This window comes from Pogona vitticeps, chromosome 3 (assembly GCF_051106095.1).
Source record: "Pogona vitticeps strain Pit_001003342236 chromosome 3, PviZW2.1, whole genome shotgun sequence".
Taxonomy (NCBI): domain Eukaryota; kingdom Metazoa; phylum Chordata; class Lepidosauria; order Squamata; family Agamidae; genus Pogona; species Pogona vitticeps.
The window spans coordinates 238833758-238850516 of record NC_135785.1 but is presented as its reverse complement, the minus strand read 5'-3'; the positions used below and the strand labels follow the sequence as shown (position 1 = coordinate 238850516).

At 39.0% G+C, this 16759-nt stretch overlaps 1 protein-coding gene across 1 annotated transcript in view; it reads left to right on the top strand.

The window, feature by feature from the left end:
• Window positions 1–15379, top strand: part of B3GLCT (beta 3-glucosyltransferase) — a 105252-nt gene extending 89873 nt beyond the window's left edge. Inside the window, exons 13-15 of the mRNA XM_072993761.2 lie at window positions 552–671; window positions 1948–2092; window positions 14902–15379. Of these exons, the coding sequence (XP_072849862.2) occupies window positions 552–671; window positions 1948–2092; window positions 14902–15063 (427 nt within the window). The 3' untranslated portion in view covers window positions 15064–15379. The remainder of the gene's footprint in view (window positions 1–551; window positions 672–1947; window positions 2093–14901) is intronic.
• Window positions 15380–16759: the final 1380 nt, after the last annotated feature.

The window sequence follows — 16759 nt, the reverse complement described above, 5'->3', positions numbered from 1 at the left end:
CTCTATGATAATTGTTCCAGCTGCTGAAGAAACAGCATCTCCTTGATTTGCTAGCACAGCAGCTTCTAGGGTAGAATGGTGCAATATAGTTATAAATACTGAAATATCAAACATTATAATGCCCTGCACCTGCTTAATTCATAATATATAAATAGAGAACATGATGAAGCCTAACATAAGAAATCAATTTGTATAAAAATGTGTTTACTTTCAAACTGTGAAATAATTCTTATCTGCCAGCTTTAGGGAATAGTCTGGAGAAAACTATAGAAGTTTATTTTTTTAACTTACATATTCCTTTTAAAGTAATATTTCATGAAATCTATAGTTTAGTGTTGAGCCTTCTTTGAAGTAAACCAGAAAGCTTTCAAGAAGAGACAAAAGAAAGAAAACTTAAATTCATAGAATAATCAAAAGACATCCAGTTTAATGTTCAGTGTCAACAGTTAATCTACATGTGTTTGATTAGGCTGACAGCTTAAAGGCTTTAGAATTGTTTAAATGAATTAAATGTATCAAATCATATTTGAATGTGTTGTTTTATAATTTAGCATATCTAGGCTCCAGAAATTGCTCAGTTGCTATGATCCAAGTGAACCAGTGATTCTTGGAGAACGGTATGGCTATGGCTTGGGGTCAGGAGGCTATAGTTACATCACTGGTGGAGGAGGGTAAGTCATTTAATTTGGATTTTTCAGACAGGTAAAATACATTTGAAAGCTACAGCCCAGGATTACAACTCAGGATTAGGCAATCTGTTGTGTCGGTTAACAGTAGGCAAGCTTTTTGTCTTGAAGATGGCTATGTTTCACAAATTAAACAAAGAGTTGTAGGGTACACATTTCATATAGTCACACTGTCTGAAAGGAGGAAAAATGTGCTAACTCTGTTTTCAAAAGCTAATACAGTGATTTGGGTACATAACAGAACGGCATCACAATGGGATTTAATGGGCCATGAAGGCAATTTGGGATCACTTTTCAGCTGCTGTGCTACAGGTGCTTCAGAGATTGCTCTGTTGCTTCCCCCTCTGCGTCCTGAGGAGTCTCCTCCCTAAGACAGGGAGGCTATGGTTGCAGTCAGTTCTCTTCAAGGCATAGCAGGAGGATACCACTGTGGAAACAGTGAACAAGTTTCTTGAAGAGGAGGGAAAGAAAAAATGATGTAAAGACATAAAAACAGCAAAGAAGCTTATGGCACTGTAAACCATAAACCTTTCTTAGGTATAAGCTTTCATGGCCTTTTAGCCAACTTCTGCTGATAGATGGAGCAAAGTTTCAGTAGATAAATATTGTATACAGATGGAAAGAGATGCTTCCTTCACCTGCTCCCTCCATTACTAGTGCTGCAAGGCTGCTACTTCCTTTTGCTGGAAATGTGCCCTAAGGCTTAGCACCTCCTTCAAACTCTAGCAGTCTAGTGTGGGTGCTCTCTTCCCAAGAAAAGGTGGCATTCCCAGCAGCAGTGGTGGTTGTGGTAGCTGTTCATATTGGAGCATTGTTTTGCAGTTACAGGAAAGGCAGACAAACATGTAAAATTATATCCCAAAGGATCTTCATGGATCATCGATCCACATTGAACTTTTGTGGTACATGTTCTTCAGAACATCACTGGATTTTGATAAATGCAGTCCTTCAGAATTTGTGAATAGTTATAAGATAAAGCCTTCACTCTGGTAACTTGTTTTAAGCATAGAATGAGATAAAGTAACTAATAATATTTTAATAAAGTAAAATAAATGCTAATGATGTTATACCACTAGCAGTATGGAAATGTGTCCACCATCAGCCTTTTTTCAAGTTGCGTTATGGCATTGAGTATTATTTAGAGAATTTTGGAGCAATATAATGTATTCAGCGCTTTAACTTTATAATTGCCCAGGTCATTTTTTTTTTTTTTTTTTTTTTGTAGTGAAACAGTATGTCTTGTTGATTTTTTTCACTTAAGGATGGTCTTCAGCAGAGAAGCAGTCCAAAGATTATTTGCTAGTAAATGCCGGTGTTATAGCAATGATGCTCCAGATGATATGGTCATTGGAATGTGTTTCAGTGGTTTAGGAATTCCAGTAACGCACAGTCCTCTATTCCATCAAGTGAGTACTGAGAAGTGTGTAAAATAAATGTTATATAGTTTCTGTTTCTGCTAAAAGGTCTTATACTACAAATAGTGCTGCCTGGAGGCCGTACTGCAATGGATGCGGGAGAACGGGCTGAGGCTGAACCCGGACAAGACGGAAGTTCTGAGGGTGGGCGGCCCTGTGGATGGTGGCTTCGGCGGCCCCCTCATGTTTGGGGGGGCGGCCCTGGCCGCGAAGAGTGGGGTCCACAGCCTAGGGGTACACCTGGACCCGACGCTCACCATGGAAACGCAGGTGGCGTCGGTAGTCCGCACCGCCTTTTTCCATCTTTGGCGGATTGCCCGGCTGCGACCTTACCTCGACACAGGGGCGCTCACCACCTTAGTACATGCGCTCGTAATCTCTAGATTAGATCACTGTAACGCGCTCTACGTGGGGCTTCCTTTGAGGTTGATGCAGAAACTTCAGGTGGTGCAGAATGCAGCGGCCAGACTCCTTACTGGAGTGAGAAAGTACCATGATATTTCTCCTACTCTGGCCATGCTGCACTGGCTGCCCATCCATTTCCACATTGACTTCAAAGTGTTAATGCTTACATATAAGGCCCTAAACGGTTTAGGGCCTCGATACTTGGCGGAACGCCTGCTCCCACCGAGATCTACTCGGATCACCTGCACGAGCTAGGAGGTGAGGCTGAGGAGCCTAACACCAAGGGAGGCCCGGAAGGAAAGAACACGAAACCGGGCCTTCTCAGCGGTAGCTCCTCGCCTCTGGAATAGCCTTCCTCCGGCAATTCGTGCGGCCCCTACACTGGGCACCTTTAAGAGCCAACTAAAGACATGGTTGTACGTTCAGGCCTTCCCTCCTGTCAATACTTAATTTCTTTTTCTTCTTATTTATTTTTTGTTTTATTATTGTATGTGCCACAGTTTGTTTGTTAAATCTTTATGGTATATTGTATTTTTTTCCTGTATATTCTATGGTTTTTTGTATATTTTATTGTAAGCCGTCCAGAGTGGTCGACCAGACCAGATGGGCGGGGTATAAATCAAATAAATAAATAAATAAATAAATACATAGACGATGTGACAAATGGAAAATTTATAACAGGGTTGCTATTTCAATATTGTCATCTCATACAATCCATTGAGTTCAAAGAGATACTAAGATTCATTGAGTCTAAGCCCTGCTTATGCACAAAATCCACAGCTAAAACACCCCTAAAAACACCATCCTCTGTTTAAAAACTTCAAATGAAGGAGAGCGCACCACCTTTACTCATAGTCCAGTCCATTATCAAATAGATTTACTTCCTGGAAGTTCTTCCTAATGTTTAGTCAGAATCTTCTTTCTTGTAATTTGAATCTGTTTCTTTTGGTCCTACCCACTGGAGTGGCAGAAAACAAGTTTTCTCTGTCTTCCACACGGCAGGTTAAATTTACCCAAATCCTTTAACCCATCCCCGTTAGGAACCTTAGTCTTCTGCTGATGCCGCCTAGTGTTGCATTAACTTGTTTTACAACCACATCACAACGTTAACTCATGTTTAGCTTGCAATCTGTTAAAATCTTTAGATCCTTTTCACATGTATTCCTGTCAAGCCAGTTGTTGCCCATCCTGTATATTTGCCTCTGAATTTTCTGCGTAAGTATATAACTTTGCAGTTTTCCCTGTTGGAACTCATTTGTTTTGGCCAATTTCACAATCTGTTGTCATCTTGAATGCTGATTTTGTCCAAGTTTGACATCAGCAAATTTCGTGAACATTCTCTCTTTTCCCGACGTGTGTTTGATAAACATGTTGAACAACATAGCTTATCATTTCTCTACACTGTGATGAAGAACCACTGACGAGCCTTCTCTGGCTTTGGCCCATCATGCTTGCAGATGCAGATCCACCTAGCAGAAAGATCCATCTAGCCCCTGTTTTACCAGCTTGGCTTCCAGACTGTCATAGTCAATAACCTTGCTAAAATTAAGACATACAACATTCCACTCATCTACCAAACCTTGTGGCTTTGTTTTTTGTTTTTTTAAACATAACATTTGTTAGGCATTAGTTATTTCTGCAAAACCTATCTTGGCTTAAAGTAATCTCTTATTTTCTAAGAGCTGATGGCAGGGACCAATCAAAAGTTGCTTATATTCTGTATTTTTTCTTTATAAAGATAAGGACAAGTTGGCCGTATAGCTGAGTAATCTGGGTAGCTAGCTGTGAATCCAGAGATTGGGAGTTTGGTTCCCATTGTGTTTCCTGGGAGAAGAGCTACTATGTATCCAGGGCAAGTGACATGGTCCCAGACTACCTACAGAAGAGCATGGTAAACCTAGAAAGCCTCTGGAAAGGCTTGCCATAAGTCAGAATTGACTTGATAGTTACTCTTTTCAACATTTGCCCATTTCTAGCCTCCAGGAAACCTCCCTTGTTCACCAAAAATTCTAAAAGATTAGAAGCCCAGGCTCTAAGACTGCATCTAAAAGTTCCTTTGATACCTTTGGATGCAGCTCTTTTAAATCTGCAGACCTGAGTTCATTTAAAGTAGCTGGCTGTTCCTTTACCACCGCCCTGAAGCTGCACTCCCTTCATGGCAGTACTGATTAAATTTTCATCAGTTTGTTTTGTTTTGGGGAGTAGATAGAGGCAAACTAGATGTTGTATTCTGACTTTTCTGTATCATCCATTGGAATTTCCCCATCCTTTCTGTGCAGCAGGCTTACCACTTCCTGATTTTTCTTTTTTATCTTGTTCTGTGCTGGGCAAGATAGGTGTGGTTCCCAGCCAAAGAAATCCAGAAAAGGCAAGGCAAAGAGGGCAAGTACTGAAAAGCTCACCAAGGAAGTCAACCAGGGAAGGAGATCCAAAGCCAGAGTATCAGTATAAAAGTGAGAGATCCGTCTCAATCCAGGAGGAAGATCCAGAGGTCTAGTCCAAGCACTGCAGGAGTCAGGCACAGTTCTGGAATTTGAAGCAGGGGTCCAGACACATAGGAAACACATACAGGAACTAGTAGAGATGTTGTCTCCAGGAGCTTGCAATCCTGAGTTCTTTCTGTAGATGGACTTCTCGCATGTCAACTGGCACTTAGCTGCAGATGTTTGGTCCTTGATGCTCCCTTGAAGGGGGGGAAAAAACCTCTTCCTGAGGAGACCCACTACTTCTGAGAAGGCTCTTTCTCCCAAGAAGTCTTCGCTTTAAAACTACAAGCCAGTATCGTGCATTCAGCTTTTTCAATCCCCATTGAGTGGGCAAGTGTTCCACTTCCTCTTCTGACTCAGCCTCTATGCTCTTGCCGTTTACAGACGCCCTGTGCCTTGGGCTTCCTGAGCCTCCAAGGTCTGCAGGGATGGGCAGTTATTCTTCTCTGTTAGGTTCTGGAGTATTTGTCCTTCTGGGAGTACTTCTCTGATAGTGACAAGGCACCTTTGCTTGTATCATAGAGGAAGTCTCCCCCCTCTTTTTTTTTTTATTTTTAGCCTCTTTTTTTAAGTCTAATCCCATTCTAAGCATTAGCCCTCTTGAACATCCCCCTAAACATTTTGATTGTTCTTTTATACTCTTCCTTGGTTATTTATTCCTTCTTCCATTTCCTATGGTTTCCTCTCTATTCATCTGAAAGCTTCTTATGTAGCCAGCACAGTTTCTTTAGATGCTTCACATTCCTCTTTACAGTATTGAAGAAGCAGTTTGTTGCACATCTTGTTGTAGTTGTTAATCTCCATTGCAAGGGAAGGCCTGAAGACTGATAAGAATATAGTATATATATTCATTTATAACCTATAGCAGTATAGCACTGGAACATTTATGTCAAAATGCCTCTAAAAATAAAGTTTCAAAATAATTAGTAAACATTACTCATTACGTATTCGCGAAGGCTTTCACGGCCGGGATCTAATGGTTGTTGTGGGTTTTTCGGGCTTCTTGGCCATGTTCTGAAAGTGGTTCTTCCTAACGTTTTGCCAGTCTCTGTGGCCGGCATCTTCAGAGGACACACAGTTTGCTGTCCTCTGAAGATGCCGACCACAGAGACTGGCGAAACGTTAGGAAGAACCACTTTCAGAACACGGCCAAGAAGCCCGAAAAACCCACAACAACCATTACTCATTACATCAACAAAATATTGTTCCTCTTCATTGCATTACATTTCAGGTGTAACTTCATTATGTTATCACCATCAAAAAGTGGCTAGTTACATGAACTAATTGGATTCAAATTCTGGTTGTTTCACAAGCACTTGCTTTTAAAATAACACTAATAATATAACACCATGCATTAGGCTTTCTTTCCTTCACTTATATATAAATTGACATGTAAACCAATTTGATTTAATTTTTAATTTTCCTTTTTCAAAGGTGTTTACTTGCTTTTCAGATTGTTGTTATAAAAATGCTTCATACATTATGGCTTAAAAATAAGAGAAATTTTCTACTCACAGTGTTATACTTTTAATATCTTGCTTTGATTAGCTGCTATTTGTATTGACTCATTTAATTTTTTCTCCCAAACTATTCTTTATGGCCACTATTGTCTCATAACAGGTAATAACTGTATTTGTTATCTCATAAAAGGTAAGACCTCCAAGATAATACAATATGTGCCTATTTGAGCTAAAGACGTGACAAATATTTATGGATTTCTCATCTTCAACAACAAAAAATTGCTCAGAAAAAAAATTGCCCTGTCAGAATGAAGAAAACATTGATGTACTTCTCCAGGTTAAATACAGATTTGTAAACATTTAGAACCAGAATTGTAAATGCAATATGAAGGCAAAGGGCATGTTCATTTACTTACTGAAAACATTCATATTTTGCCTTTCCTAAAAAAAAAAAATCTTAAATTGACTAACAACAGAATTAAAGCTGTAAATAAAAATTTTTATAATATTTAAAATTCTATTTCTGTACCAGCATACTTGCCATCGTTTCTGTTTTGTAAAATGTGTTTAATCCCATTGACTAAGTAAGACACCATCTGAGATCCATTAATATTTAAATTTATATTTCCTTGAGAAAGAGAGAGAGGTTTTCAAGAATTCGCATATATTCATAGGTCAAAACCTGACATTATGGATACCCTGTTTTTAGGAGAGGAAAATCTTTAATTAATTAATTAGATTTATATCCCGCACCATCTGGCAACCAGGCCACTCTGGATGGGTGGGATATAAATCAAATAAATAAATAATAAATAAATAAATAAATAAAATTAAGATAAACAACACAATATCAAAACATGATAAAAGTAAAATAATACATACATTCAAACAAATACAATAACCAGCGGGATAAATTAAAACAGATGGCTATGAAGATGGAAGTGAAAGGAAAGTCCGATGCTGCAGAGAAAAGTACTGCATAGGAACATGGAATGTAAGATCTATGAACCTTGGGAAGCTGGATGTGGTCAAATAGGAGATGGCAAAAATAAACATTGACATCCTGGGCATCAGTGAACTAAAATGGATGGGAATGAGTGAATTCAATTTAGACTGTCATATCTACTATTGTGGACACAAATCCCATAGAAGAAATGGAGTAGCCCTCATAGTCAACAAAAGAGTGGGAAAAACTGTGCTGGGATACAATCTCAAAAATGATAGAATGATTTCAATATGAATCCAAGGCAGACCTTTCAACATCACAGTAATCCACGTTTATGCAATAAGCATCAATGCTGAAGACGCTGAAATTCACCAGTTCTATGAAGACTTACAACACCTTCTAGAACTGACACCAAAGAAAGATGTTCTTCTCATTCTAGGGCATTGGAATGCTACAGTAGGGAGTCAAGAGATAAAAGTAACAACAGGTAATTTTGGCCTTGGAGTTCAAAACGAAGCAGGGCAAAGGCTAATAGAGTTTTGTCAAGAGAACAAGCTGATCATCACTAACACTCTTTTCCAACAACACAAGAAGTGACTCTACACATGGACATCACCAGATGGGCAATACTGAAATCAGATTGATTATATTCTCTGCAGCCAAAGATAGAGAAGCTCTATATAGTCAGCAAAAACAAGACCTGGAGCTCATTGTGGCTCTGATCATCAGCTTCTTATAGCAAAACTTAAGCTTAAACTGAAGTAAGTATGAAAACCACTGGGCTAGTCAGGTATAATCTAAACCAAATCCCTTATAAATACACAGTGGAAGTGAAGAACAGATTTAAGGAACTCGATTTGGTGGACAGAGTGCCCGAAGAACTATGGATGGAAGCTCGTAACATTGTACAGGAGGCAGCAGCAAAAACATTCCAAAGAAAAGGAAATGCAAGAAAGCAAAGTGGCTGTCCAACGAAGCCTTAGAAATAGCAGAGAGGAGAAGGGAAACAAAATGCAAGGGAGATAGGGAAAGTAACAGAAAATTGAATGCAGACTTCCAAAGAATAGCACGGAGAGACAAGAGGGCCTTCTTAGACAAACAGTGCAAAGAAACAGATGAAAATAATAGAAAGGGAAAAACCAGAGATCTGTTCAATAAAATAGGAGATATTAAAGGAACCTTTTGTGCAAAGATGGACATGATAAAGGACAAAAATGGGAGGGACCTAACAGAAGCAGAAGACATCAAGAAGAGGTGGCAAGAATACACAAAGGAATTATACCAGAAAGATTTGGATATCCCAGACAACCCAGATAATGTGGTTGCAGACCTTGAGCCAGACATCCTGGAAAGTGAAGTCAAGTGGGCTTTAGAAAACATGGCTAACAACAAGGCCAGTGGAGGTGATGGCATTCCAGTTGAACTATTTAAAATATTAAAAGATGACACTCTTAAGGTACTACACTCAATATGCCAGCAAGTTTGGAATTAAGATTGCCGGAAGAAATATCAACAACCTCAGATATGCAGATGATACCACTCTCTCACTCTGATGGCAGAAAGTGAGGAGGAATTAAAGAACCTCTTAATGAGGGTGGAAGAGGAGAGCACCAAAAATGGTCTGAAGTTCAACATCAAAAAAACTAAGATCATGGCCACTGGTCCCATCACCTCCTAGCAAATAAAAGGGGAAGATATGGTGGCAGTGACAGATTTTACTTTCTTGGGCTTCATGATCACTGCAGATGGTGACAACAGCCACAAAATTAAAAGATGCCTGCTTCTTGGGAGGAAAGTGAGGAGAAACCTAGACATCATATTAAAAAGCAGAGACATCACCTTGCCGACAACGGTCCGCATAGTCAAAGCTATGGTTTTTCCACTAGTAATGTATGGAAGTAAGAGCTGGACCATAAAGAAGGATGGCCGCTGAAGAACTGATGTTCTTGAATTGTGGTGCTGGAGGAGACTCTTGATAGCCCCCTGGACTGCAAGCAGATCAAACCTATTCATTCTAAAGGAAATCAACCCTGAGTGCTCACTGGAAGGCCAGATCCTGAAGCTGAGGCTTCAATACTTTGGCCAGCTCATGAGAAGACTCCTTGGAAAATACACTGATGTTGGGAAAGTGTGAAGGCAGGAGGAGAAGGGGACAACAGAGGACAAGATGGTTGGACAGTGTCCATGGGTAGATTGTTCCACGGGGGGGGGGGGTCGCAGAGAAGGGCCAGTTTCTTGTTCTTTCCCTCCGGGCCTCCTTCAGGGTCAAGGCCCTCAACCACCCTGGCTGTGAATAACTATTGTGGACAGATCTGGCTGGGAGCAGGCATTCTGATAGGTTCCAAGGTCCTAAACCATTTAGGGCTTTACATAATAAAAGCATTCTGCATGTCACAGCAGAAACGTCTGTTCTGGAATATACAAATCAGCATGCTCTGTTTGTTACATGGTTGTTAGGACTGAAGTGTGGGACTCTTGAAGTCTAGTTTTGCAAACCTGAAAGACTGCCTTAATCAGCTCTCTCAAATACTGTTCTAATATCTGTGAAGATTCTCAGTAATCCATGTGAAGTTATCTGGAAGCTGAGTCATGGCAATTGGGCTTCTTTCTTATTAGGTTGAAACATTTTGCTAGTCATCCAAGTAGCTTCTTCAGTCTGAGGAGAGTTGGTAGGAGATTCCTGATACAGTATATCCTCCACATTGGTTTCACTTCTCCCTGGTCTGAATAGGCTCCTTATAAGGACAAGGACTGGGGGTGAATGAAAATGCCACTTTTGCAGTGCTTCACCCATTGTCATGGGTCATTAGTGGTTGTTTCTGGTCCTAATTTTCCTGGGAATGGCTGAAAGGGCAGCATGATAAACAGGAGACAGATTGTATCTAAGGCCTCCATCCCTGTTGACTGAGGAATTTTCTATATACACATGTATGGCCTCCCTGACCCCTCTCTCAAACCACCTGTCTTCTCCGTCCAAAAAGAGTACATCTTGGTCATCAAATGAGTGTCCTTTGTCCTTCAACTGAAGGAACACTGCTGATTGTGGTCCTGAGTCATTGCCCCCCCCCCCCTGTGTTGAGCCATTCTCCTGTTTAGTGGCTGTTTGGTTTCTCCAATGTAGAGCTCCAAACTCTCCTCTTGGACTTCATATACTATATTGCTCCTTTTGTGTTTTGATGTCCAGTCTTTTCGGTGGATGAGTCTCTGCCTTAATATGTTTGTGAGTTTGAAGTGCACGGGTATGTGGTGTTCTCCAAAAATCCTTTTGAGCTTTTCAGACAGTCCTGCCATGTAAGGAATGTCCAGGTTCTTCCGTCGGCTCTGGATCTTGGACTGTTCCACTGTCCTGCTGGGTTGAGACATTGCCTTATTAAAGGCCGATTTTGGACATCCACAGGCCTTAAGGGCTATCTTCAGATGTCCATCTTCCCTCTTCTTGGCTTCTGTTGCCATGACTCAACTTTCAGACCTCCAACACTAAAGTGTTTTACCTCTAATTATTGGATGAATAGGGGAAGTGCACCAGCTAGGGGGGGAAATTGTCCTCCTTAGAAACAGAAGCCATCTAAGATTTTCTCAGCACCCTCCCTCCCTCCTGTACTACAGTGTCATTTCCAGAAAGCACAAAAGGTCACAGTAATTTTTAAGGTTTCATGGAGGCATGGGGGAAAATTAGAACAAGACACATTAATCTGCATTATTCCAAATCAAGGAGTCCATCCAGCACAGTGTTATAAAGACCCTAATAGATATTGTTCACATCACCTGCTACTTAAAAAAACAAGCCGGAGAGGTGATAATAGAACTTAGAACCTTCAAAATGCACAAAGATGACCAACTCCCTCCCTTCTTGGTGTTCTGTGTGAGTTAGTCCAGTCTCATGCCTCAACCATTAGAATTGCTGGCTATAGCACAATGTATAACAGAAAAATGAGCAAACAAAACAGCATTGGGCACTGGGGAAAAATGCAACTGCTAGCTAAAACTAAATTTGATCTTAGACATTGGTGCTAGGATATAACAAAGTGCTTACTGTAAGGTCAGGTTCAGGTTAGAAATGTCATTATGAGGACCCTTTGAATTCTGATTTCAGCCTCAAGGACATAGCACAAATGACACTTGTTCAGTTGATAATAAGGTTGAAAAAAGGCATTCCCTAGCTGTTTCTCTCTAATGAAATGACAATGCATATCAGCCTGAAATAATAGCCTGTTCATTTTTATCCAATCCCATTTACTTTTCTTTCCTGGGGTTAAATTAATTATTTAAGTTTCAAATGTATAAGACACAAAACCAGGGGACGAGAGGAGAACATTCCACTTCAGTACTAAAGTATGGCTCAGGAATAATTAATTCTTCTGTTCTTTAAACTCCCTCCTAATTCCTTCACTAAAACCTACTTTCAGAGGCAGATTTAAATATTTAATGGCAACCACTGTGTGTAAACATGTTTTCTTCTGCTTAAATACTTCACTAATGTGCATGGTTGAGTACTGAGACAATGAAAAGTAAATCCTGGTGTTATTGTTAGAATAAGACTTTCATATACAAAATGTTTTTGATTGTCTCATTCTGTCAGCCTCATCCTCAATAGAGCTTGCACATCTGCAAGGATCTTACACTATGGATAATAATTTCTCTTATTGGATCATTCAGCACCATTAATGATTTTAGCAAGCAGAGTATACTCTGCAAAACCCAAATGGCTGTTAATATCATTTCACGAAGTTCAAGCAAAGATATACATAAGAAAAAATTATTCTTCAGCAACTCCAGTTCCTAGTTGAACAGAGCAGAATTGGGAAAGTGCTAATTTTCTAAGAAATTATTCAAAGGATGAAGATAGTACCCCTCAGCAGAGATTCCAGAACTGTTTACAAAAGTAAGATAAAGTACATAAATGAAAATGTAATAAAGTATTGTTGAAAGAAAAAATATATATACACCAAAAAGCCTGGGAAAATAAAAACATTTTCGTGTTTTCTTGTTGCTGCCCTCCTTAGTTCAGATTGTGAGCGTACGTGGAGGACAGTCTCTGCGTATGACCTTACTACATAGCTGTGTGGATAAAAATCAATGATTTTATAAAATCAAATTGATTTAAATCAGAATTTAAAATTAAAAATTATTTTTAAATTTAAATTGTAAAAAAAAAGATTTTTAAAATGTATATCATGATTTAAATTAAATCAAATCTAGCCTGCTACAGTTTGCTTTCAGAACAGGCATTTCTGCACCTCCAGTATTAGAAGCATTTTATCAAGAACATGATGTGGAGGGTGCTGTTTCACTCACATTCTTCTTGCTGGGCTCCCCTTGGTTGGCCACTCTTTGAACAAAATTCCAGGCTATATTAGCCTTCGATCTGATCCTCCATAGCTCTTCTTTTGATTTTACATTCTTATGTTCAAATAAGTGGGTCCAAAGTCACATAGAACTTTAAGGGTAATCAGAAATTGTCTGGAAACCAATGAAATTGTTTACACACTGGTGAGCTGTATCTTCTCAGACAGATTCCAGTCTGTCCATGGGGTACCATATTTTGAATATATTGCATGGGAAGTCTAACCATGTGAACATTGGCAATATGCCCTGTGTTACCATTCTTCCTAAATCATTTGATATCTAGGGAGCCCTGAGGCTTAGTAATAGGGCTTACCATGGAGCTAGAACTTAGTTTTTTTGTAACCCCAAAATCTGGGGAGAAGAACTCTACTAATTCGTTTAGCTTCAATAGTAAATCACAACTAGAGAAGGCCTACATAATTAATGGAACTTATGGAGGAGTTGACTCAGCAAATCCACACTGATTCAATGGGCCTACTCTAGTTGCAACTTATTACTGGATTTCAGCCAATAGGGAAACCTGACGTTTTATGTCTGGGGTATTCTTTTAACCAGTAATCTAACAATTTAATCTAGTTAGAGTCATTGCTTATTTGAACAAAGGAACATAGGAGACTATCTTATACCAAGTGAGACCATTGGTCTGTCTAACCCAGAAGTATCCACTTTGACTGGCAGCCACTCTCTACGGTTTCAGACAGATGATATTCCTTGCCCATCCTGGAGAGCTTAGTGGTATTACTTAGTGGCCTCCACCGAAATACTAACCTAGTCTTGACCCTCTTTAGCTTCAAAAATCAGACAAGATCAAGTATGTTTCAGGCAAGGAAAATTACATTCATTGTGTTTGCAATTTCACTGCTTCACAACTCTCGGCCTCTCTAAACAGCAAAGAAATCTATGTTGTGTTAACTTTACTCATTGGCTATCAAATGTGCTTAGCTGTTTCCCGCATTATATTTCAGACCATAACGTTTTTTTAGGACAGTGAAAATCCTTGTTTTATGATTTTATGACTAGGATTTAGTAACTGCAATCCTAGAAATTGTGGTGTATACACTGAGTACACGAAGCACGGTTTGACAGGTATGCAAGAAAGAAGAAATGATATTGCAGTTTCATTAGTTTTATGCAGTCATTCACATCCTACATGTGATAACAGATTGAAAGAGAATATTCAGCCTTCTCAAACAATGGAAGTGTTATTTGAGATTCTTTTTTCATTGATTGTCTTTTTTTAATTGTATGCATACTCCTGGATTCATCTCTGAGCCCAGATGTCAGCTGTGGCTAGGAGTGCCTTTGCACAATTAAAACTAGTACGCCAGCTGTACATGTTCCTGGAGAGGTCTCATCTGGCCACAGTGGCACATGCGTTAGTTATATCTAGCTGGATTACTATGACATGCTCTACATAGGGCTTCCTTTGGAAAGTGCTTGGAAACCTCAGTGAGCCCCAAAAGCTGCAGCCAGATTGTCAACTAGGACTGGTTACAGGGATCACATAAGCCCTCTGTTGTAGCAGCTCCACTGGGTACCCATTTGTTTCCAGCTGCACTTGAAAGTGCTGGCTTTAACCTATGGAGGTTAACCTATGAAACCCTAAACAGCTTAGGTCCAAGCTATCTCAATGACTTAATCTTATTCTTTATGAATCTGTCCAGTTGTTAAGATCATCATTGAAGGCTTTTTTTTGGTCCCACCTCCTTAACAGGTGTGTTTTTTGGGTACACAGGGAAGGGCCTTCTCTGTTGCTACTCCCAGACTCTGGAACTCCCTTCCACTTTAGGCCAGGCAGACCCCAATGTTGTTGTCCTTCTACAAGCAGTTCCTGTCCTTTCTCCTCAGGCAGGCTTTTCCTTAGGGACAAACTGTCTAGGAGACGTTTTAAAATGAGATGGTTTCCATAATGTTGCTTCTAAATCTGCTTCAATAATGCTTTACCTAACATTCTTAATATAATGTTACTAATTCATTTAATGTTTGAATAATTCAGATTTTAGCTTTAGCATTGTGTTTTAATAATATAAGCTGCCGTGGGTCCTTTCTTAGGAGAAAGGTAGGGTAAAATATTTTAAATAAATAAATAAATAAATATTAAGGCCATAAAAGCTTTTACGCCACATGGAACACATCATCTCTCTTCTTGTTATTTAGGCTCGGCCAATGGACTACCCAAAGGAATATCTTTCCCATCAGGTTCCAATATCCTTTCACAAACACTGGAATGTTGATCCAGTAAAAGTCTACTACAAGTGGCTAGCACCAGAAGCGACACATTTGCAAGATGGAAGTAAGCATGTTAAGGAGGACTTGTAATCTATAAAGATATAAATATTTAACTATTGGTGTACCTTCCCATTACAATAGCTATGGAATGTTATTGTTGTATTTATAGTCATATCCCATTCATATTGTACAGAACACTAAAGCCATCCTCTAGTATCACTTTTGGATACTGTCTTGTTTTCTCTATCCAGAGCCCTAGTACCATGTGTTACATAATTAGTAACAGCTGGATGGGGATATTGGAAATGTGGACAGATCTGTTACTCCCCATATCACTCTGTCATTATGCATTTTGCATACTGCATGCATAAGCCAGTGGAAGGGTGAGAGAGACTTAAACCAAGCCTTATGGGACTCTCTCTCTCTCTCAATCAATCAATCAATCAATCAATCAATCAATCAATCAATCACATACACAGAAAGAGTGGTACTGGTTCATGCCTTCAGTGTCTTATGTACATGTATGTATGTACATGTGTGTATGTATATATATATATATATATATATATATATATATATATATATATATATATATATATATATATATATATATATATATATATATATATATATATATATATATATATATATATATATATATATATATATATATATATATATATATATATATATATACATTACTTTAGAGTTTGTACAATGGTTTTGGAATTTGCAGCCATCTGTCATAAACTCCTACTTTCTCAGTTCTCAAGCATCAGCAACTGGTCTTTCTTTGTCTCTCTCCATACTCCTTCCCCTGGTTATTCGTGGCATTTTAGGAGCCTAAAGATAAAGTGTGTTGAGCTCCTTTGAATTGTTAAGGATTTTGTGGTTTTCTATCTTTTGATATCTGGTCTTGTGAAGAGAAAGGAGCTTAGTGTGAGTGTATACTTTGAGCATTTGTGTGTTATCTTTATCAGCTTGCACATTTTTAAAAGAAAGTATAGATATTGAAAGCATAAGGACTCGGTGTTATTAAACCAGCTATAAGATGTCACTGACTACTGATACTCGGAAAACATTGTTACCTTTAGGTTTACAAATGTCTCTTAATCAATCTAGGGAACTTACCATTGAGATGCTTATCTGCTTTGTGTGCCTGTTAATGTGTATGCTTTTGCAAAACTGCAATCTTGTGTACACCCCAAATTGAAAGTCATCTGCTATGTCTTTATTATCCAAGGCAATACTATACATTTAAATGCTATGTTTTGAAAACTATTTGATTTTTCTGCTCCACCATCCTTTGTGCAATTCAGTTTCTTAAAGGGTAAAAGTGAGACACAAAGGCAAAGGAACATTTCACATTTAAAAAAAAAATCACACTCTGCAAAATAACATACACAAAGCCTGTTGAACATTTGTTTGAGGTAGGAACTGTAAAATGGATAGAAAATGCCAGCCCATTTAGAGTGACAATGGAAACCATTGCCCTCCTTCTGATTTGGCTTCATGTCATCATAATGTATCCAAATGTATTGCCTCTGTGATAACATGGTGTTAGCACAAGGCCCACATGAACTCCTGCTGAGATTGCATCAGGAAGAAACCACTGAATAGTACTGAAGTTACAGCTCAAGCAAAAATTGTGTCATTGCACATAAAGAGGCAAACGGTGAAATTTTTAATACCACCATCAATTCAAACTCTCGCTTTCCTCCTCCAAGTCTTGGGGGGTGAAAAATCAACATGGCCCAAATATAGAATTGTGTAGAAATCAGCATTA